Genomic DNA, 26,677 nt, shown 5'->3' on the forward strand with positions numbered 1-26,677 from the left:
AATATCACTTATTTGTGGAATCTAAAATATGACACAAATGAACTTATCTGCAAAACAGAAACAGACTCACAGACATAGAGAACAGACGTGTGGTTGCCAAGGGAGGGGGAGGGGAGTGATGGATTGAGAGTCTGGGATTAGCAGATGCAAACTATCCTATAGAGAATGGATAAACAACAAGGTCCTATTCTATAGCACAGGGAACTATATTCAATATCCTGTGATAAACCATAATATAAAAGCATATGAAAAAGAATGCATAAATATGTATAACTAAATCACTTTGCTGTATATGTCAATAAAATAATTTTTTTAAAAAAGAAACCCACCTTTAGGAATTCCCTGGTGGTCCAGTGGTTAGGACACTGCACCTTCACTGCTGATCCCTGGTCATGGACCTAAGATTCTGCAAGTAGTGTGGCCAAAAAAAAAAAAGAGAAAAGAAACCCACCTTTAGAAACAGCACAGTGTAGCTGCAGAACACCCAAGACAAAAACACTGTCTTAAAAGCAGACAGAAAGTCACTACTTTCAAAAGAAAGATTATTAGATTTACAGCTGACATTTCAGAAGGAACAATGGAAGCCAGAAAACAATAATATATTTATATGCTCAAATAAAATAATTATAAACCTAGAATATATATTTAGTAAAGCTATCTTTCAAAAACAAGAATGAAACAAAAATATTTCAAACAAAAACTGAGTTTGCCAACACACTACAGGAATTCTAAAGGTTGTAATGCAGGTAGAAGGAAAATGATCTGTTTTTTGAGACCACAGATAAAATAATTAGCAAAGAAAGTGGTAAATACGTGGGTGACTCTAAAAAAACAATAACTAGATTAAATAATAATGACAATGTCTTATGGGGTTTAAATAAAACAAGACAGAATTAAAGTGCATGAAAATAATAGCATATAAATTGGAAGGAAGATAATTGGAGTCAAAGTTTTCTACAGTCTTTTTTTTTTTTTTTGCAGTACACGGCCCTCTCACTGTTGTGGCCTCTCCCGTTGCGGAGCACAGGCTCCAGATGCGCAGGCTCAGAGGCCATGGCCCACGGGCCCAGCCGCTCTGCGGCATGTGGGATCTTCCCAGACCGGGGCACAAACCCGTGTACCCTGCATCGGCAGGCAGACTCTCAACCACTGCGCCACCAGGGAAGCCCTTCTACAGTCTTTTATTGGCAGGTGTGGTTTACACTGATTACCTTGGGACTTTGAAAAGTTGAATATGGATAATAAAATTTCAAGGGTAAACACTAAAAGAATAGAGAAAGTGTATGATTTCTAAGTTACTACAGGGAAATAAGGAATGAAAAAATATTCAATCCCTTTAAAAGAGGCAAGAAAAGATAGAAAAAGATACATGTGGGGAAGGTGGAACAGATAAAAATCACATAGAAGGAAATTCAAATATGTCGGTAATCATAGTAAATGGATTAAACAATCCCAGTTAAAGCAAAGATAGATTAAAAGTAAATTTATCTATATGAGGTTTTACAAGAGAGACATAAATCATAAGGACACAAAAAGTTTTGAAGTAAAAAGATGGAAAAAAATACCAGGCCAACACTAACAACAACTATATTAATATCTGACAAATAAATTTTAAAGCAAAAAAGCATTACTTAAGATAAAGAAGATCAATTCATCAAGAAGTTTTAACAATTCTGAACAACGTAATTCACAATTTAATCTAATGGACATACCTAGAAGATACCCAACATTACAAAGTATATATTCTCTAGAATTCAAAAATATGTAGAACTGAGTGACATAAATACACCACACATGTGACACAGCTAAAGCAGTACCTGAAAGGAAATTTATAACATTAAATGATTTTGAAAAGAAGATGATCACAATAGGGCTGCTGAGTGTGCCCCCAGCAGGGCAGTTGGCTTCCCCCAGAGCAAGTGATCCAAGAATGAGAACAAAATGTCATACAACTTAAGTTACAGACCTTCAAGATGGCAGAGGAGTAAAACGTGGAGATCACCTTCCTCCCCACAAATGCATCAGAAATACATCTACATGTGGAACAGCTCCTACAGAACACCTACTGAACGCTGGCAGAAGACCTCAGACCTCCCAAAAGGCAAGAAACTCCCCACGTACCTGGGTAGAGCAAAAGAAAAAAGGAAAAACAGAGACAAAAGATTAGGGACGGGACCTGCACCTCCGGGAGGGAGCTGTGAAGGAAGAAGTTTCCACACACTAGGAAGCCCCTTCACTGGCGGAGACGGGGGCTGGGCGGGGAGGTGGGAGGGAAGCTTCAGAACCACGGAGGAGAGCGAAGCAACAGGGGTGCAGAGGGCAAGTGGAGAGATTCCCTCACAGAGGATCGGTGCCGAGCACTCACCAGCCCGAGAGGCTTGTCTGCTCAGCCGCCGGGACGGGCAGGGGCTGCGAGCTGAGGCTCGGGCTTCGGAGGTCAGACCCCAGGGAGAGGACTGGGGTTGGCTGCGTGAACACAGCGTGAAGGGGGCTAGTGCGCCACAGCTAGCCGAGAGGGAGTCCGGGAAAAAGTCTGGAGCTGCCGAAGAGGCAAGAGACCACTGTTTCCGGATGCGTGAGGAGAGGGAATTCAGAGCACCGCTTAAACGAGCTCCAGATATGGGCGCGAGCCATGGCTATCAGCGCAGACACCAGAGACGGGCATGAAACGCTAAGGCTGCTGCTGGAGCCACCAAGAAGCCTGTGTGCAAGCACAGGTCACTGCCCTCCCCTCCCCTCCTGGGAGCCTAAGCAGCCCGCCACTGCCAGGGTCCCGTGATCCAGGGACAACTTCCGCGGAAGAACACACGGCGCCTCAGGCTGGTGCAACGTCACGCTACTCCGTGCCCCTCCCTCCCCCCCCCCCCCCCCCGCCTGAGTGAGCCAGAGCCCCCAATCAGCGGCTCCTTTAACCCTGTCCTGTCTGAGCGAAGAACAGACGCCCTCAGGTGACCTACACGCAGAGGCAGGGCCAAATCCAAAGCTTTATTGTGAACCCCAGGAGCTGTGCGAACAAAGACGAGAAAGGGAAATTTCTCCCAGCAGCCTCAGGGGCAGCGGATTAAAGCTCCACAATCAACTTGATGTACCCTGCATCTCTGGAATACCTGAATAGACAGCGAATCATCCCAAAATTGAGATGGTGGACTCTGGGAGCAACTGTAGACTTGGGGTTTGCTTCCTGCATCTAATTTGTTCCTGGCTTTAGGTTTATCTTCGTTTAGTATTTAGAGTTTATTATCATTGGTAGATTGGTTTATTGATTTAGTTGCTCTCTTCCTCCTTTCTATATATATTTTTTTCCTTTTTCTCTTTTTGTGAGTGTGTATGTTTATGCTTCTTTGTGTGATTTTGTCTGTATAGCTTTGCTTTTACCATTTGTCCTAGGGTTCTGTCTGTTGGTTTTTTTTTTTTTAGTATAGTTTTTAGCACTTGTTATCAGTGGTGGATTTGTTTTTTGGTTTTGTTGCTCTCTTCTTTCTTCTTTTGTCTTTTTTTATTACTTTAAAATTTTTCTATTTTTAATAATTATTTTTTATTTTAGTAACTTTATTTTTTTCTTTCTTTCTTCCTTCCTTCCTTCCTTCCTCCCTCCCTCCCTCCCTCCCTCTCTCCCTCTCTCCCTCTCTCTCTCTCTCTCTCTCTCTCTCTCTCTTTCTCTCTTTCTCTCTTTCTTTCTCCCTTTTCTTCTGAGCCGTGTGGCTGACAGGGTCTTGGTGCTCCAGCCAGGTGTCAGGCCTGTGCCTCTGAGGTAGGAGAGCCGAGTTCAGGACATTGGTCCACCAGAGACCTCCCGGCTCCACATAATATCAAATGGCAAAAGCTCTCCCAGAGATCTCCATCTCAAAGCTAAGACCCAGCTCCACTCAAAGACCAGCAAGCTACAGTGCTGGACACCCCATGCCAAACAACTAGCGAGACAAGAACACAACCCCACCCATTAGCAGAGAGGCTGCCTAAAATCATAATAAGGTCACAGACACCCCAAAACACACCACTAGACGTGGTCCTGCCCACCAGAAAGACAAGATCCAGCCTCATCCACCAGAACACAGGCACCAGTCCCCTCCACCAGGAAGCCTACACACCCACTGAAACAACATTAGCCACTGGGGGTAGACACCATAAACAATGGGAACTACAAACCTGCAGCCTGCAAAAAGGAGACCCCAAACCCAGTAAGTGAAGCAAAATGAGAAGACAGAGAAACACATAGCAGATGAAGGAGCAAGGTAAAAACCCACCAGACCAAACAAATGAAGAGGAAATAGGCAGTCTACCTGAAAAAGAATTTAGAATAATGATAGTAAAGATGATCCGAAATCTTGGAAATAGAATGGAGAAAATACAAGAAACATTTAACAAGGACCTAGAAAAACTAAAGAGCAAACAAACAATGATGAACAACACAATAAATGAAATTTAAAATTCTCTAGAAGGAATCAATAGCAGAATAACTGAGGCAGAAGAACGGATAAGTGACCAGGAAGATAAAATAGTGGAAATAACTACTGCAGAGCAGAATAAAGAAAAAAGAATGAAAAGAATTGAGGACAGCCTTACAGACCTATGGGACAACATTAAATGCACCAACATTCAAATTATAGGGGTCCAAGAGAAGAAGAGAAAAATAAAGGGGGGCTTCCCTGGTGGCGCAGTAGTTGAGAGTCCACCTGCCAATGCAGGGGACGTGGGTTTGTGCCCTGGTCTGGGAGGATACCACATGCCGCGGAGCGGCTGGGCCCATGAGCCATGACCACTGAGCCTGCACGTCCAGAGCCTGTGCTCCACAATGGGAGAGGCCACAACAGTGAGAGGCCCGTGTACCGCAAAAAAAAAAAAAAAAAAAAGGACTGAGAAAATATTTGAAGAGATTATAGCTGAAAACTTCCCTAATATGGGAAAAGAAGTAGTCAATCAAGTCCAGGTAGCGCAGAGAGTCCCATACAGGATAAATTCAAGGAGAAACACGCCAAGACACATATTAATCAAACTATCAAAAATTAAATACAAAGAAAAAATATTAAAAGCAGCAAGGGATAAACAACAAATAACATACAAGGGAATCCTGATAAGTAACAGCTGATCTTTCAGCAGAAGCTCTGCAAGCCAGAAGGGAGTGCCAGGACATATTTAAAGTGATGAAAGGGAAAAAACTACAACCAAGATTACTCTACCCAGAAAGGATCTCATTCAGACTCGACAGAGAAGTTAAAACCTTTGCAGACAAGCAAAAGCTAAGAGAATTCAGCACCACCAAACCAGCTTTACAACAAATGCTAAAGGAACTTCACTACACAGGAAACACAAGAGAAGGAAAAGACCTACAATAACAAACCCAAAACAATCAAGAAAACGGTAACAGGAACATACATATCAATAACTACCTTAAATGTAAATGGATTAAATGCTCCAACCAAAAGACATAGACTGGTTGAATGGATACAAAAACAAGACCTGTATATATGCTGTCTACAAGAGACCCACTTCAGACCTAGGGACACATACAGACTGAAAGTGAGGGGATGGAAAAAGATATTCCATGCAAATGGAAATCAAAAGAAAGCTGGAGTAGCAATTCTCAAATCAGACAAAACAGACTTTAAAATAAAGACTATTACAAGAGACAAAGAAGGACACTCACTACATAATGATCAAGGGATCAATCCAAGAAGAAGACATAACAATTGTAAATATTTATGCACCCAACATAGGACACCTCAATACATAAGGCAAATGCAAACAGCCATAAAAGGAGAAATCGACAGTAACACAGTCATAGTAGGGGACTTTAACACCCCACTTTCACCCATGGACAGATCATCCAAAATGAAAATAAATAAGGAAACACAAGCTTTAAATGATACATTAAACAAGATGGACTTAATTGACATTTATAGGACATTCCATCCTATAAGACAAACGCACAGCCAACATCATTCTCAATGGTGAAAAACTGAAACCATTTCCTCTAAGATCAGGAACTACACAAGGTTTTCCACTCTCACCACTATTATTCAACATAGTTTTGGAAGTTTTAGCCACAGCAATCAGAGAAGAAAAAGAAATAAAAGGAATACAAATCGGAAAAGAAGAAGTAAAGCTGTCACTGTTTACAGATGACATGATACTATACATAGAGAACCCTAAAGATGCTACCAGAAAACTACTAGAGCTAATCAACGAATTTGGTAAAGTAGCACGATACAAAATTAATGCACAGAAATCTCTTGCATTCCTACACACTAATGATGAAAAATCTGAAAGAGAAATTAAGGAAACACTCCCATTTACCATTGTAACAAAAAGAATAAAATACCTAGGAATAAACCTACCCAAGGAGACAAAAGACCTGTATGCAGAAAACTGTAAGACACTGATGAAAGAAATTAAAGATGATACAAACAGACAGAGAGATATACCATGTCTTGGATTGGAAGAATCAACATTGTGAAAATGACTATACTACCCAAAACAAACTACAGATTCAATGCAATCCCTATCAAAATACCAATGGCATTTTTCACAGAACTAGAAAAAATATTTCACAATTTGTATGGAAACACAAAAGACGCCGAATAGCCAAAGCAATCTTGAGAAAGAAATACAGACCTGGAGGAATCAGACTCCCTGACTTCAGACAATACTACAAAGCTACAGTAATCAAGGCAGTATGGTACTGGCACAAAAACAGAAATATAGATCAATGGAACAGGATAGAAAGCCAGATAAACCCATGCATATATGGTCACTTTATTTTTGATAAAGGAGGCAAGAATATACAATGGAGAAAAGACAGCCTCTTCAATAAATGGTGCTGGGAAAACTGGACAGCTACATGTAAAAGAATGAAATTAGAACACTCCCTAACACCATATACAAAAATAAACTGAAAATGGATTAAAGACCTAAATGTAAGGCCAGACACTATAAAACTCTTAAAGGAAAACATAGGCAGAACACTCTATGACATAAATCACAGCAAGATCCTTTTTGACCCACCTCCTAGAGAAATGGAAATAAAAACAAAAATAAACAAATGGGACCTAATGAAACTTCAAAGCTTTTGCACAGCAAAGGAAACCATAAACAAGACCAAAAGACAACCCTCAGAATGGGAGAAAATATTTGCAAATGAAGCAACTGACAAAGGATTAATTTCCAAAATTTACAAGCAGCTCATGCAGTTCAATATCAAAAAAAACAAACAACCCAATCCAAAAGTGGGCAGATGATCTAAGTGGACATTTCTCCAAAGAAGATATACAGATTGCCAACAAACACATAAAAGAATGCTCAACATCACTAATCATTAGAGAAATGCAAATCAAAACTACAATGAGGTATCACCTCACACCAGTCAGAATGGCCATCATCAAAAAATCTACAAACAATAAATGCTAGAGAGGGTGTGGAGAAAAGGGGACCCTCTTGCACTGTTGGTGGGAATGTAAATTGATACAGCCACTATGGAGAACAGTATGGAGGTTCCTTAAAAAACTAAAAATAGAACTACCATACGACCCAGCAATCTCACTACCGGGCATATACCCTGAAAAACCATAATTCAAAAAGAGTCATGTACCACAATGTTCATTGCAGCTCTATTTACAATAGCCAGGACATGGAAGCAACCTAAGTGTCCATCAAGAAATGAATGGATGGAGAAGGTGTGGCACATATATACAGTGGAATATTACTCAGCCATAAAAAGAAACAAAAGTGAGTTATTTGTAGTGAGGTGGATGGACCTAGAGTCTGTCATACAGAGTGAAGTAAGTCAGAAAGAGAAAAACAAATACCATATGCTACTTTACCTTCACTTTCTTTCTTTCTTTCCTTCCTTCCTTCCCTCCTTTAGACAACGAATCACCCCAAATTGAGGAGGTGGTCTCTGAGAGCAAGATTTATGATTTTTCCCCCTTTACCTCTTTTGGTGAGAGTGTATGTGTATGCTTCTGTGTAAGATTTTCTCTGTATAGCTTTGCTTCCAACATTTGTCCTAAGGTTCTATCCGTCCCTTTTTTTTTTTCTAAATATTTCTTAATTCAATAACTTTATTATACTTTATTTTATTTTTACTGTATCTTCTTTCTTTCTGTCTTTTTTCCTTCTTTCCCTCCTTCCTTCCTTCCTTCCTCCCTCCCTCCCTCCTGTCTTTCCTTCTTTGCTTCTTTCTTCCTTCCTTCCTTTCCTCCTTTCCTTCTTTCTTTCCTCATACTTCTACTAATTCTCTCTACTTTTTCTCCCTTTTATTCTGAGCCGTGTGGACGAAAGGTTCTTGGTGCTCCAGCCAAGAGTCAGGGCTCTGCCTCTGAGGTAGGAGAGCCAACTTCAGGACACTGGTCAACAAGAGACCTCCCAGCTCCACATAATATTAAACGGCGGAAATCTCCCAGAGACCTCCATCTTAACACCAGCACCCAGCTTCACTCAACGACCAGCAAGCCACAGTGCTGGACAACCTATGCCAAACAACTAGCAAAACAGGAACACAACCCCACCCATTAGCAGAGAGGCTGCCTAAAATCATAGTAAAGCCACAGACACCCCAAAACACACCACCAGACGTGAACCTGCCCACTGGAGAGACAAGATCCAGCCTCATCCACCACAACACAGGCACTAGTCCCCTCCACCAGGAAGCCTACACAACCCACTGAAACAACCTTACCCACTGGAGACAGACATCAAAAACAACGGGAACTACGAACCTGCAGCCTGCAAAAAGGAGACCCCAAACACAGTAAGTGAAGCAAAATGAGAAGACAGAAAAACACACAGAAGATGAAGGAGCAAGATAAAAATGCACCAGACCTAACAAATGAAGAGGAAATAGGCAGTCTACCTGAAAAGAATTCAGAATAATGATAGTAAGGATGATCCGAAATCTTGGAAATAGAATGGACAAAATGCAAGAAACAGTTAACAAGGACCTAGAAAAACTAAAGAGCAAACAAACAATGATGAACAACGCAATAAATGAAATTAAAAGTACTCTAGATGGGATCAATAGCAGAATAACTGAGGCAGAAGAACGGATAAGTGACCTGGAAGATAAAATAGTGGAAATAACTACTGCAGAGCAGAATAAAGAAAAAAGAATGAAAAGAACTGAGGACAGTCTCAGAGACCTCTGGGACAACATTAAACGCACCAACATTCGAATTATAGGGGTTCCAGAAGAAGAAGAGAAAAAGAAAGGGACTGAGAAAATATTTGAAGAGATTATAGTTGAAAACTTCCCTAATATGGGAAAGGAAATAGTTAATCAAGTCCAGGAAGCACAGAGAGTCCCATACAGGATAAATACAAGGAGAAATATGCCAAGACACATATTAATGAAACTGTCAGAAATTAAATACAAAGAAAGCATATTAAAAGCAGCAAGGGAAAAACAACAAATAACACACAAGGGAATCCCCATAAGGTTAACAGCTGATCTCTCAGCAGAAACCCTACAAGCCAGAAGGGAGTGGCAGGACATACTGAAAGTGATGAAGGAGAAAAACCTGCAACCAAGACTACTCTACCCAGCAAGGATCTCATTCAGATTTGATGGAGAAATTAAAACCTTTACAGACAAGCAAAAGCTGAGAGAGTTCAGCACCACCAAACCAGCTTTACAACAAATGCTAAAGGAACTTCTCTAGACAAGAAACACAATAGAAGGAAAAGACCTATAATAACGAACCCAAAACAATTTAGAAAATGAGAATAGGAACATACATATCGATAATTACCTTAAATGTAAATGGACTAAATGCTCCCACCAAAAGACACAGATTGGCTGAATGGATACAAAAACAATATCCTTATATATGCTGTCTACAAGAGACCCACTTCAGACCTAGAGACACATACAGACTGAAAGTAAGGGGATGGAAAAAGATATTCCATGCAAATGGAAACCAAAAGAAAGCTGGAATAGCAATTCTCATATCAGACAAAATAGACTTTAAAATAAGGACTATTAAAAGAGACAAAGAAGGACACTACATAATGATCAAGGGATCGATCCAAGAAGAAGACATAACAATTGTAAATATTTATGCACCCAACATAGGAGCACCTCAATACATAAGGCAAATACTAACAGCCATAAAAGGGGAGATTGACAGTAACACATTCATAGTAGGGGACTTTAACACCCCACTTTCACCCATGGACAGATCATCCAAAATGAAAATAAATAAGGAAACACAAGCTTTAAATGTTACATTAAACAAGATGGACTTAATTGATATTTATAGGACACTCCATCCAAAAACAACAGAATACACATTTTTCTCAAGTGCTCATGGAACATTCTCCAGGATAGATCATATCTTGGGTCACAAATCAAGCCTTGGTAAATTTAAGAAAATTGAAATTGTATCAAGTATCTTTTCTGACCACAACGCCATGAGACTAGATATCAATTACAGGAAAAGATCTGTAAAAAATACAAACACATGGAGGCTAAACAATACACTACTTAATAATGAAGTGATCACTGAAGAAATCAAAGAGGAAATAAAAAAATACCTAGAAACAAATGACAATGGAGACAAAACGACCCAAAACCTATGGGATGCAGCAAAAGCAGTTCTAAGGGGGAAGTTTATAGCAATACAAGCCCACCTTAAGAAGCAGGAAACGTCTAGAATAAACAACCTAACCTTGCACCTCAAGCAATTAGAGAAAGAAGAACAAAAAAACCCCAAAGCTAGCAGAAGGAAAGAAATCATAAAAATCAGATCAGAAATAAATGAAAAAGAAATGAAGGAAACGATAGCAAAGATCAATAAAACTAAAAGCTGGTTCTTTGAGAAGATAAACAAAATAGATAAACCACTAGCCAGACTCATCAAGAAAAAAAGGGAGAAGACTCAAATCAATAGAATTAGAAATGAAAAAGGAGAAGTAACAACTGACACTGCAGAAATAAAAAAAATCATGAGAGATTACTACAAGCAACTCTATGCCAATAAAATGGACAATCTGGAAGAAATGGACAAATTCTTAGAAATGCACAACCTGCCAAGACTGAATCAGGAAGAAATAGAAAATAGGAACAGACCAATCACAAGCACTGACATTGAAACTGTGATTAAAAATCTTCCAGCAAACAAAAGCCCAGGACCAGATGGCTTCACAGGTGAATTCTATCAAACGTTTAGAGAAGAGCTAACACCTATCCTTCTCAAACTCTTCCAAAATATAGCAGAGGAAGGAACACTCCCAAATTCCTTCTACGAGGCCACCATCACCTTGATACCAAAACCAGACAAGGATGTCACAAAGAAAGAAAACTACAGGCCAATATCACTGATGAACATAGATGCAAAAATCCTCAACAAAATACTAGCAAACAGAATCCAAAAGCACATCAAAAGGATCATACACCATGATCAAGTGGGGTTTATTCCAGGAATGCAAGGATTCTTCAATATACGCAAATCTATCAATGTGATAAACCATATTAATAAATTGAAGGAGAAAAACCATATGATCATCTCAATAGATGCAGAGAAAGCTTTTGACAAAATTCAACACCCATTTATGATAAAAATCCTGCAGAAAGTAGGCATAGAGGGAACTTTCCTCACACATAATAAAGGCCATATATGACAAGCCCACAGCAAACATCATCCTCAATGGTGAAGAACTGAAAGCATTTCCACTAAGATCAGGAACAAGACAAGGTTGCCCACTCTCACCACTCTTATTCAACATAGTTTTGGAAGTTTTAGCCACAGCAATCAGAGAAGAAAAGGAAATAAAAGGAATCCAAATCGGAAAAGAAGAAGTAAAGCTGTCACTGTTTGCAGATGACATGATACTATACATAGAGAATCCTAAAGATGCTACCAGAAAACTACTAGAGCTAATAAATGAATTTGGTAAAGTAGCAGGATACAAAATTAATGCACAGAAATCTCTGGCATTCCTATATACCAATGATGAAAAATCTGAAAGTGAAATCAAGAAAACACTCCCATTTACCATTGCAACAAAAAGAATAAAATATCTAGGAATAAACCTACCTAAGGAGACAAAAGACCTGTATGCAGAAAATTATAAGACACTGATGAAAGAAATTAAAGATGATACAAATAGATGGAGAGATATACCACGTTCTTGGATGGGAAGAATCAACATTGTGAAAATGACTCTACTACCCAAAGCAATCTACAGATTCAATGCAATCCCTATCAAACTACCACTGGCATTTTTCACAGAACTAGAACAAAAAATTTCGCAATTTGTATGGAAACACAAAAGACGCCGAATAGCCAAAGCAATCTTGAGAACGAAAAAAGGAGCTGGAGGAGTCAGGCTCCCTGACTTCAGACTATACTACAAAGCTACAGTAATCAAGACAGTATGGTACTGGCACAAAAACAGAAATATAGATCAATGGAACAGGATAGAAAGCCCAGAGATAAACCCATGCACATATGGACACCTTATCTTTGATAAAGGTGGCAGGAATGTACAGTGGAGAAAGGACAGCCTCTTCAATAAATGGTGCTGGGAAAACTGGACAGCTACATGTAAAAGTATGAGATTAGATCACTCCCTAACACCATACACAAAAATAAGCTCAAAATGGATTAAAGACCTAAACGTAAGGCCAGAAACTATCAAACTCTTAGAGGAAAACATAGACAGAACACTCTATGACATAAATCACAGCAAGATCCTTTTTGACCCACCTCCTAGAGTAATGGAAATAAAAACAAAAATAAACAAATGGGACCTAATGAAACTTCAAAGCTTTTGCACAGCAAAGGAAGCCATAAACAAGACCAAAAGACAACCCTCAGAATGGGAGAAAATATTTGCAAATGAAGCAACTGACAAAGGATTAATCTCCAAAATTTACAAGCAGCTCATGCAGCTCAATAACAAAAAAACAAACAACCCAATCCAAAAATGGGCAGAAGACCTAAATAGACATTTCTCCAAAGAAGATATACAGAATGCCAACAAACACATGAAAGAATGCTCAACATCATTAATCATTAGAGAAATGCAAATCAAAACTACAATGAGATATCATCTCACACCAGTCAGAATGGCCATCATCAAAAAAAATCTATAAACAATAAATGCTGGAGAGGGTGTGGAGAAAAGGGAACACTCTTGCACTGCTGGTGGGAATGTGAATTGGTTCAGCCACTATGGAGAACAGTATGGAGGTTCCTTAAAAAACTACAAATAGAATTACCATATGACCCAGCAATCCCACTACTGGGCATATACCCTGAGAAAACCAATATTCAAGAAGAGTCATGTACCAAAATGTTCATTGCAGCTCTATTTACAATAGCCCGGAGATGGAAACAACCTAAGTGCCCATCATCGGATGAATGGATAAAGAAGATGTGGCACATATATACAATGGAATATTACTCAGCCTTAAAAAGAAATGAAATTGAGCTATTTGTAATGAGACGGATAGACCTAGAGTCTGTCATACAGAGTGAAGTAAGTCAGAAAGAAAAGGACAAATACCGTATGCTAACACATATATATGGAATTTAAGAAAAAAAAAGGTCATGAAGAACCTAGGGGTAAGACAGGAATAAAGACGCAGACCTACTGGAGAACGGACTTGAGGATATGGGGAGGGGGAAGGGTGAGCTTTGACAGGGCGAGAGAGAGTCATGGACATATACACACTAACAAACGTAGTAAGGTAGATAGCTAGTGGGAAGCAGCCGCATGGCACAGGGATATTAGCTCGGTGCTTTGTGACAGCCTGGAGGGGTGGGATAGGGAGAGTGGGAGGGAGGGAGATGCAAGAGGGAAGACATATGGGAACATAAGTATATGTATAACTGATTCACTTTGTTATAAAGCAGAAACTAACACACCATTGTAAAGCAATTATACCCCAATAAAGATGTTAAAAAAAAAAAACTAAAATGGAATCTAAAAAAAAAAAAAAAAAAGGTTATGAAGAACCTAGGGGCAGGACAGGAATAAAGACGCAGAAGTAGAGAATGGACTTGAGGACATGGGGAGGGGGAATGGTAAGCTGGGACGAAGTGAGAGAGTGGCATGGACTTATAAATACTACCAAATGTAAAACAGATAGCTAGTGGGAAGCAGCCCCATAGCACAGGGAGATCAGCTCAGTGCTTTGTGACCACCTAGAGGGGTGGGATAGGGAGGGTGGGAGGGAGGGAGACGCAAGAGGGAAGAGATATGGGGATATATGTATATGTATAGCTGATTCACTTTGTTATAAAGCAGAAACTAACACACCATTGTAAAGCAATTATACTCCAATAAAGATGTTAAAAAAACCCCACAAAACTTAAGAAGCAATGAAGACCCAACGCAGCCAAAAATAAATAAATAATTTTTTTAAATCTTATTTTATGGTGAAGCATTCAAAGTATTCCCTGCAATTTTATGAACAAGACTAAGGTTGCCACTATCATCACTTCTATTCGATATGGAACTAGAGGTCTTAGCTGACACAGAAAAACAAGAAACAGAAGGAAGAAACAGTCACTATTTTCAGATCATATGATGTGTTAACATAGAAAAGACAAAAGAATATACCACAAAATATTAGAATTAAGGTGAATAATATTATGTTTCTGGATACAAAGCCAATGTAGAAAAATCAGTTGAATTTTTACATGTCAGCAACAATGTTAAAAAATGCAATTTAAAAAATGATCTCACAGTAGCATGAAAAATATGAAGTATTTAGGAATAAATTTAGCAAAATACATCTAAGACCTTGGAGGAGAATATTATTAAACTTCACTGAGTAACATTATAGAATAACTGAATAAATGGAGGGCTGTATCACAGTCATGGACTCAGTGCTGTGAAGATGCCAGTTCTCCCCAAATTAATCTGTAGATCTGATAAATTCCAATCAAAATCCTAAAAGTGTTGTGGGAAGAGGGGAAAATTGACAAGGTGATTCTGAAGAACTAGATGGGAGGACTTGCCATACAAAATATAAATAATTATTATAAATCCGTAATAATTAAAATGTATCTTACTAATGTAGAGATAAAAAATGTAGCCAATGAAATAAAATAGCCCAGAAACAGACCCATGAATAAATGAAAACTTGACCTACAATAGAGCTGGTAAAAAGGAGCAGTGAAGAAAGGATAGATAGCTTTTTCTGATAAATGGTATTTTGTTATCCATATGAAAAGTAACTAAATTGGACCCCTACTTTACAAAAATCAATTCTTAGTGAATTCAGAATCTAAATGGCAAACTATAATATTTTTAGAACACAATATCAGAGATTATCTTTTTTTAATGATTAAAAATTTTTTATTTTATTGTTTTTTGGCTGTGTTGGGTCTTCGTTGCGGTGCGCAGGCTTTCTCTAGTTGTGGCGAACAGGGGCTAACCTTTGTTGTGGTGCGCGGGCTTTTCACTGTGGTGGCTTCTCTTGTTGCAGAGCATGGGCTCTAGAGCATGTGGGCTTCACTAGATGCGGCACGTGGGCTCAGTAGTTGTGGCTCACAGGTTTAGTTTCTCCGCGGCATGTGGGATCTTCCCGGATCAGGGACTGAACCCGTGTCCCCTGCATCGGCAGGCGGATTCTTAACCAGTGTGCCACCAGGGAAATCCCAGAGATTATCTTTATAACCTATGGGTAGGAAAGAATTCCTTAAACAAGACATAAAAGGTACAAGTTATTAATAATAACAACAACAACAACAACACTAAATTTCAGAGAATCTCAGATGCCAACAATTCTATGATGCACCACTACCTTAAGACAGGAAAAACATGCCAATTAAACTATAGGACAATGTTTTCTTACTAATTAGCGTTTTTAATCTTATACTATTATAAACTTACTTAAACACAGATTTCATGTTCATGCATAAGGAAGAAAATTTGAGAGAAATAACCTGATTAAAATATTCCTAAAATGTTTTCATATTCAGAGCCTGAATCTTACAAAGAGTTTTTGGCTTCATCCTTGACCTCCAACCCTATTGTCCGCACACTGCCATCAGGAACAAAGGTGATCAAAGCATTTCTTAAAGAGTATTCCATGTTATCAGTATATCTCCCAAGCCACTGGCATCCATTTTGCAAATTTTGATGTTAATATTTCCTTGAGTTACAAGAAAGGGTCAACAGAATATTTCAGACAATACCCAGGATTTATAGTCATTTTCCATATAGTTCTTAAATAGTCTATTGTTGGAAATGTCAAAGGATTGCAGCTGTCCAGTAATGAGATCAGGAATAACAACCAAGACCCTGTATTCAAAGGTAATAACTATATAATGACTTGTGGCCTGGCTGGCAGGGATTATAAAATCTGTCAATTATAAGGCTGTATTAATTTCCTATGGCTGCTGTAACAAATTACCACAAACATGGTGCTTAAAACAACATGCATTTATCCTCTTATATTTCTGGAGGCTAGAAGTCTGAAATCAGTTTCAACGGACCAAAACCAAAGCATGGTCAGGGCCATGTTCCCTCCAGAGGTTCTAGGGGAGAACACATTTCCTTGCCTTTTCCATCTTCTAGAGCTGTATTCCCTAGCTCGTGGCCTTTTCCTTCATCTTCAAAGCCAACAGCATAGCATTTTCAAATTTCTCTCTACTTCTATTGTCACATTGCCTTCTCCCTTCTGTCACTGCAGTCAAACCTCCCTCTGCCTCTCTCTTATAAAGACACTTGCTAATTTAGGGCCCACCAGATAACCCAGGGTAATCTCACCATCTCAAAATCCTTAATTTAATCACATTTGCAAAGTAACCTTAGTTTCAGGTTAGGACCTGTATATCTTGGCTGGGGAGTGGGGGGAGCACTATTCAGCCTACCACAGATGCAAAAATGTGCATCTAAGAATTGACAAAATAAGATAAAATTGATAATATTAATATAGCTAATTTATGGAACACTTTAATATGACAGGTACTGTTCTATGAGCTTCACATATATTTACTTATCTGTTAAATTCAACACATATAAAAGACTATCTTTACCACCTAGGGTTAGGGAAGAAGTTCTTAAATAAGATAGAAAAGGCACAAGCCATTAGTGATGATGATAATAGTAATATGAATAAATTACTATCAGTAATAATACTAAGTTATATTTTATTAATTATATTATAATTAAGAATTTCTATTAATCAAAAGCTACTATAAAGAAAGAGAAATAAACATACCACAAACTTGGAGAAGGTATTGCTATGCATATAATTGAAAAAAGTTTAAAGTCCAATATATATAAAGAATTTATATATTTCATTAAAAGAGGAAAGACAAATAATCCAATAGAAAAAATAGGTGAAGGCTTGAAAGTACACATCATAAAGAGCCCAGTAGAGTATAAAATGCTAGTTGGAGTGTAAATTATTATAATTGTTTTGGAAAACAATTTAACATCATCTTGGAAAGTGAAAGATGCACTAACCCTATGATCATGGAATTCCACTTTAGGTATATATTCTAAAGAAACCACTGTGCATGTGTACCAAAAGACATGTATAAGAACATTCACAGCACCACTGTTATGGACTAGCAAAAGATCTGACACAATCCAAATACTATCAACAGTAACATGGATAAATTATAAACTATTTATACAATTAAATACTCTATCACAGTGAAAATAAATTCATTACAGCTATGCATAGCTGCATGGATAATCTCAGGAATGTAATGTTGAGTGAAAAGAAAGCAAACTGCAGAAGAATATATACAGTATGATTTCACTAGTGTAAGTCCCAAAACAAAAAACCAACATTGTTTAGGAATAAAACATGTGAATGGCAAAGGCATGCTAAAGAAAAAGATTCAAGGTATTATTTATTTCTGAAGGGGGAGTAAAGGAGATGAGATTGGGATGAGGTATAAAGTGTATTTCAAACATAATAGAATTATTCTATTACTTGTATTAAGCTACATAGGTGTGCAGTGTATCTTGTTTCTTTATTTTTAATGTATATTTATAAAATTTATTTTCAAATTAATTAATATCTAAAAGCAATTTTAAAAAGCTAGATATAATAGTACATGTAAGACTTATACCTACTTTTCAAACACAAATGAAATAGTCATATATATTGAAAGAAAATTCCAAGGAGTTTCAAAAAGTAATGATTTATCCTAATCACAATGCAATAAAATTAAAGACTAACAATTTTTTAAAAATAAATTTATTTATTTATTTTTGGCTGCGTTGGGTGGCACAGTGGTTAAGAATCCGCCTGCCAATGCAGGGCACGTGAGTTCGAGCCCTGGTCCAGGAAGATCCTACATGCTGTGGAGCAGCTAAGCCCGTGCACCACAACTACTGAGCCTGCGCTCTAGAGCCCGCGAGCCACAACTACTGAGCCCGTGTGCCACAACTACTGAAGCCCGCGCACCTAGAGCCCGTGCTCCGCAACAAGAGAAGCCACTGCAATGAGAAGCCCGCGCACCGCACTGAAGAGCAGCCCCCACTCACCGCAACTGAAGAAAGCCCATGCGCAGCAACAAAGACCCAACACAGCCAAAAATAATTAATTAATTAATTAAAAAACAAATAAATAAATTTATTAAATAAATCCAAGTAAAGTAGATGAAATTAGTAAAGATAAAAGCCAAAATGAAATAGAAAATAAATGATGGGAAGAAGCAACTCATAGAATAACAATCTGAATAACTGGTGATCAATAAAATGCAAATTAAAATGTGATACCATTTCACATTCACTAGATTGGAAAAATTAAAAATGTGAAAATAACCTTTATAGACTCTAAAGAATCTTCTATTCAATAAAAAAAAGAAAAAAATGTGAAAGTACCAAATGTGGATAAAGATGTGAAGAAACAAGAAACCTCATATTGCTTAAGGGAATATAAATTTGTATACTGTGGAAGAATTTTTGGCAGAATCTGGCAAAGCTGAAGAGCACTTTTTTGGGGTACCAACAATTACATTTATAGTTACATATTTTATAGAAACTCTGATACAGGAGTTCCAGGAGACATGAATATCTGTGTCAGGAGTTCCAGGAGACATGAATATCTGTGTAAAAATTCCTAAATATTCACCAGGAAAGAATGGATAAAAAAAATTTGGTACATTCATGAAAGAAATGTTACACGGTGGTTTAAATGAAGAAACTAGGTTAAAACTAAAGACGAGGAAAACAAGGAAGATACAGAACAATACATGGCATATAATTGTATTTGTATAAATTTTGAAAACATTCAAAACAATGCTATATGTTATTTAAGAATACATATGTATGTAAAGTATAAAACATGCATGGGAATTATAAGCACCAAATTCAGAATAATGATATGTGTGGGGAGAGAATGAAAGGAATAGAATTGGGAGGAAGAATGTTAGGAATTTCAAGTATATCTCTAATCTTTTATTTCTTTTTAAAAAATTAAGCAAGTAAAAAAAGGTTTGGATTTGATGGAGGTAGGATGGATACATATATTTGTTATGTTTTAGTTCTGAATGATATATTTTATAATATTTTAAATACTTTTAAATGACTCAAGAATATGTAGAAAACCTGAAGAGACTGATATTTACAAAAGAAATGGAAAAGTTCTACTCCTCAAAACAACAGCATCTGATTCAGATAATTTTGTCTGAGTCCTAACAAATCTCAAAGAAGTGATCATTTTTATGCTATATAATTTGTATCAGCATTTAGAAAAGGACGAAACTCCTCCAGTTTGTTCCAAAAATCTAGCATAATCCTGCTACCAACACCAAACTAGGATGGCATTTGGTATCTAAAAAAAAGGGGGGAGGGTAGGCCAAATTTACGTATGGTCACAGATGAAGTATCTGAAATGACATGTTAGCAAATTAATCCAGCAATACATCTTGAGCAAGAAACGTTCATCCCAGGAATCCATGAATGATTCTGAATTAGGAACTATGTTAATATAATTCACTACATTAACATATTAAAGGAGGAAGCTCCATCAGCTCAACAGATACCACCAAGATAACTGAATAAGGTCAAAACCCATCACAGATTTTTAAAAACTCAGCAGAAATATTAAGAAAATTTCTCAGTCTCACAAAGGATACTAATCTACAACAAAAATCATATTTAATGATGAAATATTAGCAGCATTTCCACCTAAATAGGATAAGATAACGATGACCACTAACAACATTATATTCAAGTTTCAATGCAAGAACTAAGAAAAAGAATTGAGAAATATAAAAGGAAAACTAATTTGGTAATATCTATCAAAAAACTAAGTACATATATACACATTTTTAGATGGCTATGAACACACAGTTTTCCCCATTCCCTATTGGAACCACCTCCCATTAAAATGATGACAGAGAAATAACATCCACATAAATAAAACTTAAGATGGTGAAAATAATGAGGGAGCCCATAAGCAAATGAAAGATTTCAACCAATATTTGGAAGTTAGAGAATGGATAAAGAAAGGGTAATGAATGAAGCCAGTAAGAGGAAGCTACTGCCCAGAGAACATGGTGAGTGATACAGCCGAGGGCACTAATCAAGTTCCTCAGAATACCGGAGAAGCTTTTAGCTGGGAAATGCCAGGTACAACAGAGGGAATAAGTGGGATGTGATGCTTATTAATTAAAAGTCTATTTACACAACAGACAAGTCATCAACTCCACTCTCTCTCCATCAGCCAAGCATCTATCCCTCTGGCAAATAAATAAAAGAGTTCTCAAAGTAAAAATAATGGCACAATGAGAAAGGGCTCATTATGAAAAATGCAGGCTCTAGAATCACAGAACTTTCCAACATCTGATGTGTGGGATTTGACCACCTAAGTAAAAGGGTCCAGAGAGTTAAATATGAGATTATACAACATCTGAATAAGAGTTCAAGGTTTGTTAGAGTCATGTGTAATAGGCTTAACTGTGATCCCTAAAAGATATTTTGAAGTCATAACCCCCAGTACCTCAGAATGTGACCCTATTTGGAAATAAGGTCACTGCCGATGTAGTTAGTTAAGATGAGGTCATACTGGGGTAGAGTGGGCTCTTAATCTAATGGCTGGTGTCCTTATAAGAGGAAAAGAGACACAGAGACACAGGGAGAGCACCATAGGAGGACAGAGGCAGAGATTGGAGTGATGCGTCTACAAGCTATTACTGTATAGATTCCCTAAGTCATCTACTTTAGAAAGCATTTTGCTATCCCATGCTTCTCCTTTCTGCTCTCAGCATTCTTCTCCTTTTGAAAAAAGAATACACGGACTATTCAGGAGACACTGAGAAGCGCAATTTGACAGAGGTACTATTTCCTCTCTGTCATTCTCTCTGTCGTCTAAATTCCCAGGGAAGGAAACCTGACTGGCTCAGCTGGGGTGAGTACCAACTTAGTTATGATCACTGTGGTGGAGGTGGAGGAAGGCTGCCACGTGGTACAAAATCACTGCTGGAGGCCCCTCCGTTGGAAGTAAGACAATCCATAAAATCAGTCACTATGACCTAGGTAGACAGTCCAAAATTTTCTACTAAAACTATTATTTATAATAATTCAATAAATATCCTTGTAGATATATCCTGATAAACATTATCTGATTACTTCCTTATGATAAATTCCTAAAGGGGGAATTATTGGGTCAAGTGTATTAATATGATTAAAGTTTTAAATTCATGTTATCAAATTGCTTTCCAAAGCATTGGATTAATTCACACTCCTAACAGCAGTATATAAATGACCATTTGATAAAACACATCCCTTTGTCAATACTAGGTCTCATTTCTTTTAACCTTTGACAATGCGATAAATGAAGGTGATGTCTCGTTTTTATCTGTCTTTTCTCTTATAATCAAGAAAGCTCAATATTTTAATCTGCTTTTTGGATATTTTTACTTCTGTGTTTTTGAAGTCTAATCATATGAATTAGCCAATTTTAAATAGGGCTTTTTTTTTTTCATCCTAATGGCTCATTATAGCTCTTTACATATGTATGAAACTTACTTTTTAAGATCTATGTTGAAAATATTTCTATTTCTATTAGTATTTTTATTTTGCTTATAGAGTGGTTTTTTTTTTTTTGGATGCCTGGTTAGGTCTAAGAAGATGCTTTTACCTAAATATAAATTGTCTGCATATCAACTTTAATAGTAGATTTTAAAAAAATACTATGGAGAAGAATAGATTAAATATTAACAAATGAATCTTGAATACTTAATGAGTATGAAGTGCCAAACAATCATGCAATCATAGCAGCCTCTGTTATATTAATAGCGATATAATTCCATCCTCTTTTATTCACTACAATAGTTCAGCCCTTGTCTCTTCTCACCTGGATTTCTGTAACTGGCCCTAAACTGTCTCTGCCTCTAGTCTCATCAAAGCCATCTTTCATCACTGCCCCCAAATAATCCCTCTGATATACACATTTTATATCACACATCCGCTTAACCCCCTTTGATTGGTTCCAATTGCCTTCATGATAAAATCCAAACTCTTAGCACAAGGTCCTTCTTCACCTGCGTCCTACCGAATTTCTCTGGCCTTCCTTCTATCTTCATGTCACATTCAATCCAGCCACAATGGACTAATTACAGTTCTCCAAATGTACCCTCTTGCTTCACAGATCTGTAATACCTTCTGTTATTCCATCTACATGGAACCCTCAGTCACTATTGATTAACTCTTATTCACTGTTTTAAGACTCAACCAAGTCTTTGTATGCTCTAGGAAGCCTTTCAGCCTCTCTCCCCTGTTCCTTTAGGTAGACGGCCTCTATGCTTCCACAGCATTCCATGCCTATCTCTCCCTTAAGCACTTTTGAGCGTTTGCTAGTCTGTTTCTCCCGGAAGACTATAAATGTAGTAACAGCCTCCTCTCTCACCATAATGCAGGGTCTTACCCAAAGCAAATATGCCACTGTCAAAAGTCTTAAACAGGGATTAAACAATATAGCAGAATGTCAGGACATTAATAGCAATCATTTTTAAAGGTGGTATCATTTAGAATATTCAGTACATTGCTTTTCTGCCCTGTGCCTTAATTTCTACATCTTTAGGTCTAAAAGAATACTATCAAGCAAACATCTTCAGAAGATAAACTAGGATAGAAGAAGATTAAGAAATCTGGTTATAAAATGCTTTGATATATTAGATGCTGGTATAAAATTCCAGGAAACCTAAGAGCATCTTATTTTCAAATATCTATAAATTGAAAGTTATTCAATAATGTAATACAGTTCATTTTTAGAGGAATAATGTAAATGTAGTTCATTTTTACATGGGACCCTTGATTTGAGGAAACTAAGAGGAAACTCCAGACCTAGGATTTGGAGAAGATGGGAGGATATTAAGAAGGTTATATAAACTTCAAAGTTGCTAAGAGACCAAGATCTGTTCTCACAATAAAAAAGAAATAATAATTATGTGACATGATAAAAGTGTTAACTAACACTACAATGGCAACCATATTACAATGTATCAAATCAACACATTGTATACCTTAAACTTACACAATGTTGTATAGCAATAATATTTCAATTGGAAAAAGATTATCAATAATTTAAGAACAAACACAAAAGTACTGTGGAAATCATAACTTTATGTATAATCCTTTGTACCTCAGACATTGAGAGAAATCTATTCTCCAGTATCAAAGTGATTAAAACAGCAATACTTAACTCCAAATTGAATTTAAAAGTTTCCAATTCCTTTGCTAGACTGAAAACAACCCAAATATTCAGCAAAGTGCTGACAATTTATACACCTGATAATTTATACTATCACACTCTTAAAAGAAGAGAGAGATCTTTAGGCCCTAACATAGAAAGCAGTACAACATATTATTAAGTGAGAAAAGCAACTTGCAAAATATAATCTATATAATCTCATATTTGTGAAAAATGTTAATATACATATTTATATTCATATATGTATAGTTAAAAACCCAAAAGACCATCCAAAACTAAGTTGTTCTCCTGGAGTGGGGAGAAGGAGGTGGGTCATCAAGAGGACGTGAGCTCTCTACTTCATATATTTCTGTCATGTTTAAGTTTTCACAATGAGAAGGCATTAACCTTATACAAAACAATGAGGGTATTAAATCTTTCCTTTGTGGGAAAAAATTCTGAGGGCATGGGAAAGTGCATCAAGAAACTAGTTTTAAATTAGCTCTCCCTTTTCACAGAAAAATCACCCAAGTCTGTTCTATCTCCTACAAGTTTTCCATCCCCTCAGAATTCCCTAGTCAAGTAAATGGAGAGAACCCTGTCCTCATCTCAGGGAAGAAGTCAAGATTGAAATTCATGAGTCATCATGCCTTGGTTTCCTAGGACTTGACTCTGGGTCTTCCATAGACTCTGCAGCTCCCTTTCTGAATGACAAAAGAGAGAAGGACCTGCAAAGGGTACAAAGTTTCAGTTATAAGATGAACAAATTCTAATGTACAGCATGTTGACTGTAATTAACAATACTGTATTGGACACTTGAAATTTGCTAAGAGAGTAGATCTTAAGTGTTCTCACCACACACACACACACACACACACACACACACACACACACACCCCGTTACCACGTGAGGTGATGAATGTATGAATTAACTTAATTGTGGTAATCATTTCACAATAGAGACATATATCAAACCGTCACATTGGACACCTTAAATATATACAATTTTCATTTGTTAATTACACCTCAAAGCTGAGGAGAAACAAAGAGTGGGTAAAGGACCTAAAGTTGTTTGTATGGGGGTCAAAACTGACTGAGCTCATCTCACACTTAGGAATCTCAAATAAAGATCTGGAAGATTCAAAATGTACAATAAGGTTAACGGTCAAAATATTCAAGTCAAGAGCCCTAAATCTTCCGGCCTGAATAATCCAGTAATGAATTAATCTAATAATTCTTTGTTTTCCAGTTCCCTTTGCCAGTGTAGATCTGGCCAGAGAGGGTTCTGAAGCAAGAGAAATAAAGATAAAAGGAAGGAAATGAAGACAGACCATTGTCTCTGGGGAGCCCTGAGGAAAGGTGATGCAGATGCTAAAGCAGATGTGACCATGTGGAAGTATGTTGGGGGCCCTTTGGGTTCCTGCATTGTGACTCAGGTGACCCTTCCTTCTTAGTAGAACAGAAGGGACAGCAGCTCCAAGATGTGAGAGCAAGAAACTTGGGCACCCTCCTGGCTTCACCGTAGGGAGGTGGCTGCCTATTGAAATTTTATCCCTTCTTCGAAGCTGAAATTCTACCTTCTTCAGAAAACCTTCCCCAAATAAGCCTATATGATTTATAGTCAGTTTGTAGCAATTCAATATCTTACTAAATTACATTCTTGTATTATCACCTTACTAGGTTGTAAATGTCTCTAGGGCAGAAATCCTGTTTTGGTTTTAAAAAATGTCCACAATGTCTAGTGTAGGGTTGAGAATGTAATAGGTGTTCAACAAGTAAGCGTTCAATGGAAAAGTTGAAAGGAAGAAACCATCAGGCTCCCTAAAGTTTCCTAAGCTTCTTTCTAACTTAAAGAATACTGGAGATGGTTGGGTCATATCCCTGCATTCTCAGGTTAGAGGGCTGAGGTTCACCCAGTACACGGTATATTTTTCTCTGAAGAAAGCTACCCTGAATGCAAATTAAGCCTCAAAGCCCTACAAAGGACAACCGGGAAAGCACAGTCCCTTCTAAATCCCCTTGGGGACCAGGCTTCCCTCTCGGTGTGTCTGTGTCTGTGGTGAGTGTGCATGGGTGAGGGAGGCTGGGGGTGGGGGTGAGGGCAGAGGCGGGAGGGAGGAGAGAGACTCCATGCAGTGATTATGTGGTGGGGATTTGCTATGTCCCTTTCTTCCTCCCCCCACCTTCTTTCTTTGTCCTCTTTCTCCGTGTTCCTCTCTTTGTCCCCTTTTCCTCGTCCCCTTCTTCTGCATTTGTCTGGGAGGATCCTGGAGTGTTCTTTTGATCGACTCAATCTTTCTCTGGCACTTGAGTTCTGATTGGCTGAAGGACTTAGAGCGGGGAAAAAAACTTTAATTAAGTAGATAATCTCTTCTTTGGAAGTTTGGCAGCTCCATTTCACCTCCCCTTAACTCTGTTTGGGATCGCTTACACACCAAGGAAGTTGGGGCTTGAGGAGAATTCCACCCCACTACCACTGAGGAGAATACTTTCCCATCTTACCTCTCTGTCTCCCAAGTTTTTAGAATTTTCTATCCTTCTCACTCCAGAGGATTATGTTGCTTACGAAGCCTTCTGTGTGCATCTTTCTTTTCACCTGTGTCCTCCAACTCAGCCACACCTGGTAAGTAACCTGGACTCTTACCTGGAACTGGGAATAGGTAAATGTATGTAATCTATTGGAGAGAGCTTATTTTCATTTCCAGAACTGTTGGAAGCCTTGGGATCGCTCCTAGAAAAAAAATTGTTCCGTGGAGTAGGGCTCTTCCTAAATTTATGGCCGGTTTTAGTAAATCTTTAGGACCCCAGGTAATAAAGGAATGGATGATCAGATGGGGGGAGGGGTTCTTACTTTTATAAGTTGCTGGACCACAAATATTCGAAGTCTTTTTGGGGGAAATGGACAGTACCCCTTTTTACCAAATCCTGATGTCCGCATTGTGGAGAAGAAGAAGGTGGTTCAAAGCAAGTTCTACCGTCTGCTGAATCTGATCTTTGAGGTGAAGGCTGGAGACAAAATTCAATTGGATCTTATTTTGCATTTTCTGACTTTAATTTTTTTCGGAATAT

At 37.9% G+C, this 26,677-nt stretch overlaps 1 protein-coding gene and 1 long non-coding RNA gene across 2 annotated transcripts in view; one reads left to right on the forward strand and one right to left on the reverse strand.

Annotated features, from left to right (window-relative positions):
- Positions 1 to 329: 329 nt before the first annotated feature.
- Positions 330 to 26,677, reverse strand: part of LOC111172390 (uncharacterized) — a 41,163-nt gene continuing 14,815 nt past the window's right edge. Inside the window, exons 3-4 of the long non-coding RNA XR_016388148.1 lie at positions 15,384 to 26,614; positions 330 to 2,121 (exon numbers count right to left, since the gene is read on the reverse strand). This is a non-coding gene — a long non-coding RNA (uncharacterized LOC111172390). The remainder of the gene's footprint in view (positions 2,122 to 15,383; positions 26,615 to 26,677) is intronic.
- The window catches only part of WNT8B (Wnt family member 8B), a 29,207-nt gene continuing 27,107 nt past the window's right edge, over positions 24,578 to 26,677 (forward strand). Inside the window, exon 1 of the mRNA XM_089898056.1 lies at positions 24,578 to 26,231. Coding sequence (XP_089754182.1) covers positions 26,164 to 26,231 — 68 coding nt within the window. The 5' untranslated portion in view covers positions 24,578 to 26,163. The remainder of the gene's footprint in view (positions 26,232 to 26,677) is intronic.

Source organism: Delphinapterus leucas, chromosome 16, assembly GCF_059928025.1.
Source record: "Delphinapterus leucas isolate spDelLeu-1000000601 "Yukka" chromosome 16, BTC_Dleu_Yukka2, whole genome shotgun sequence".
Taxonomy (NCBI): domain Eukaryota; kingdom Metazoa; phylum Chordata; class Mammalia; order Artiodactyla; family Monodontidae; genus Delphinapterus; species Delphinapterus leucas.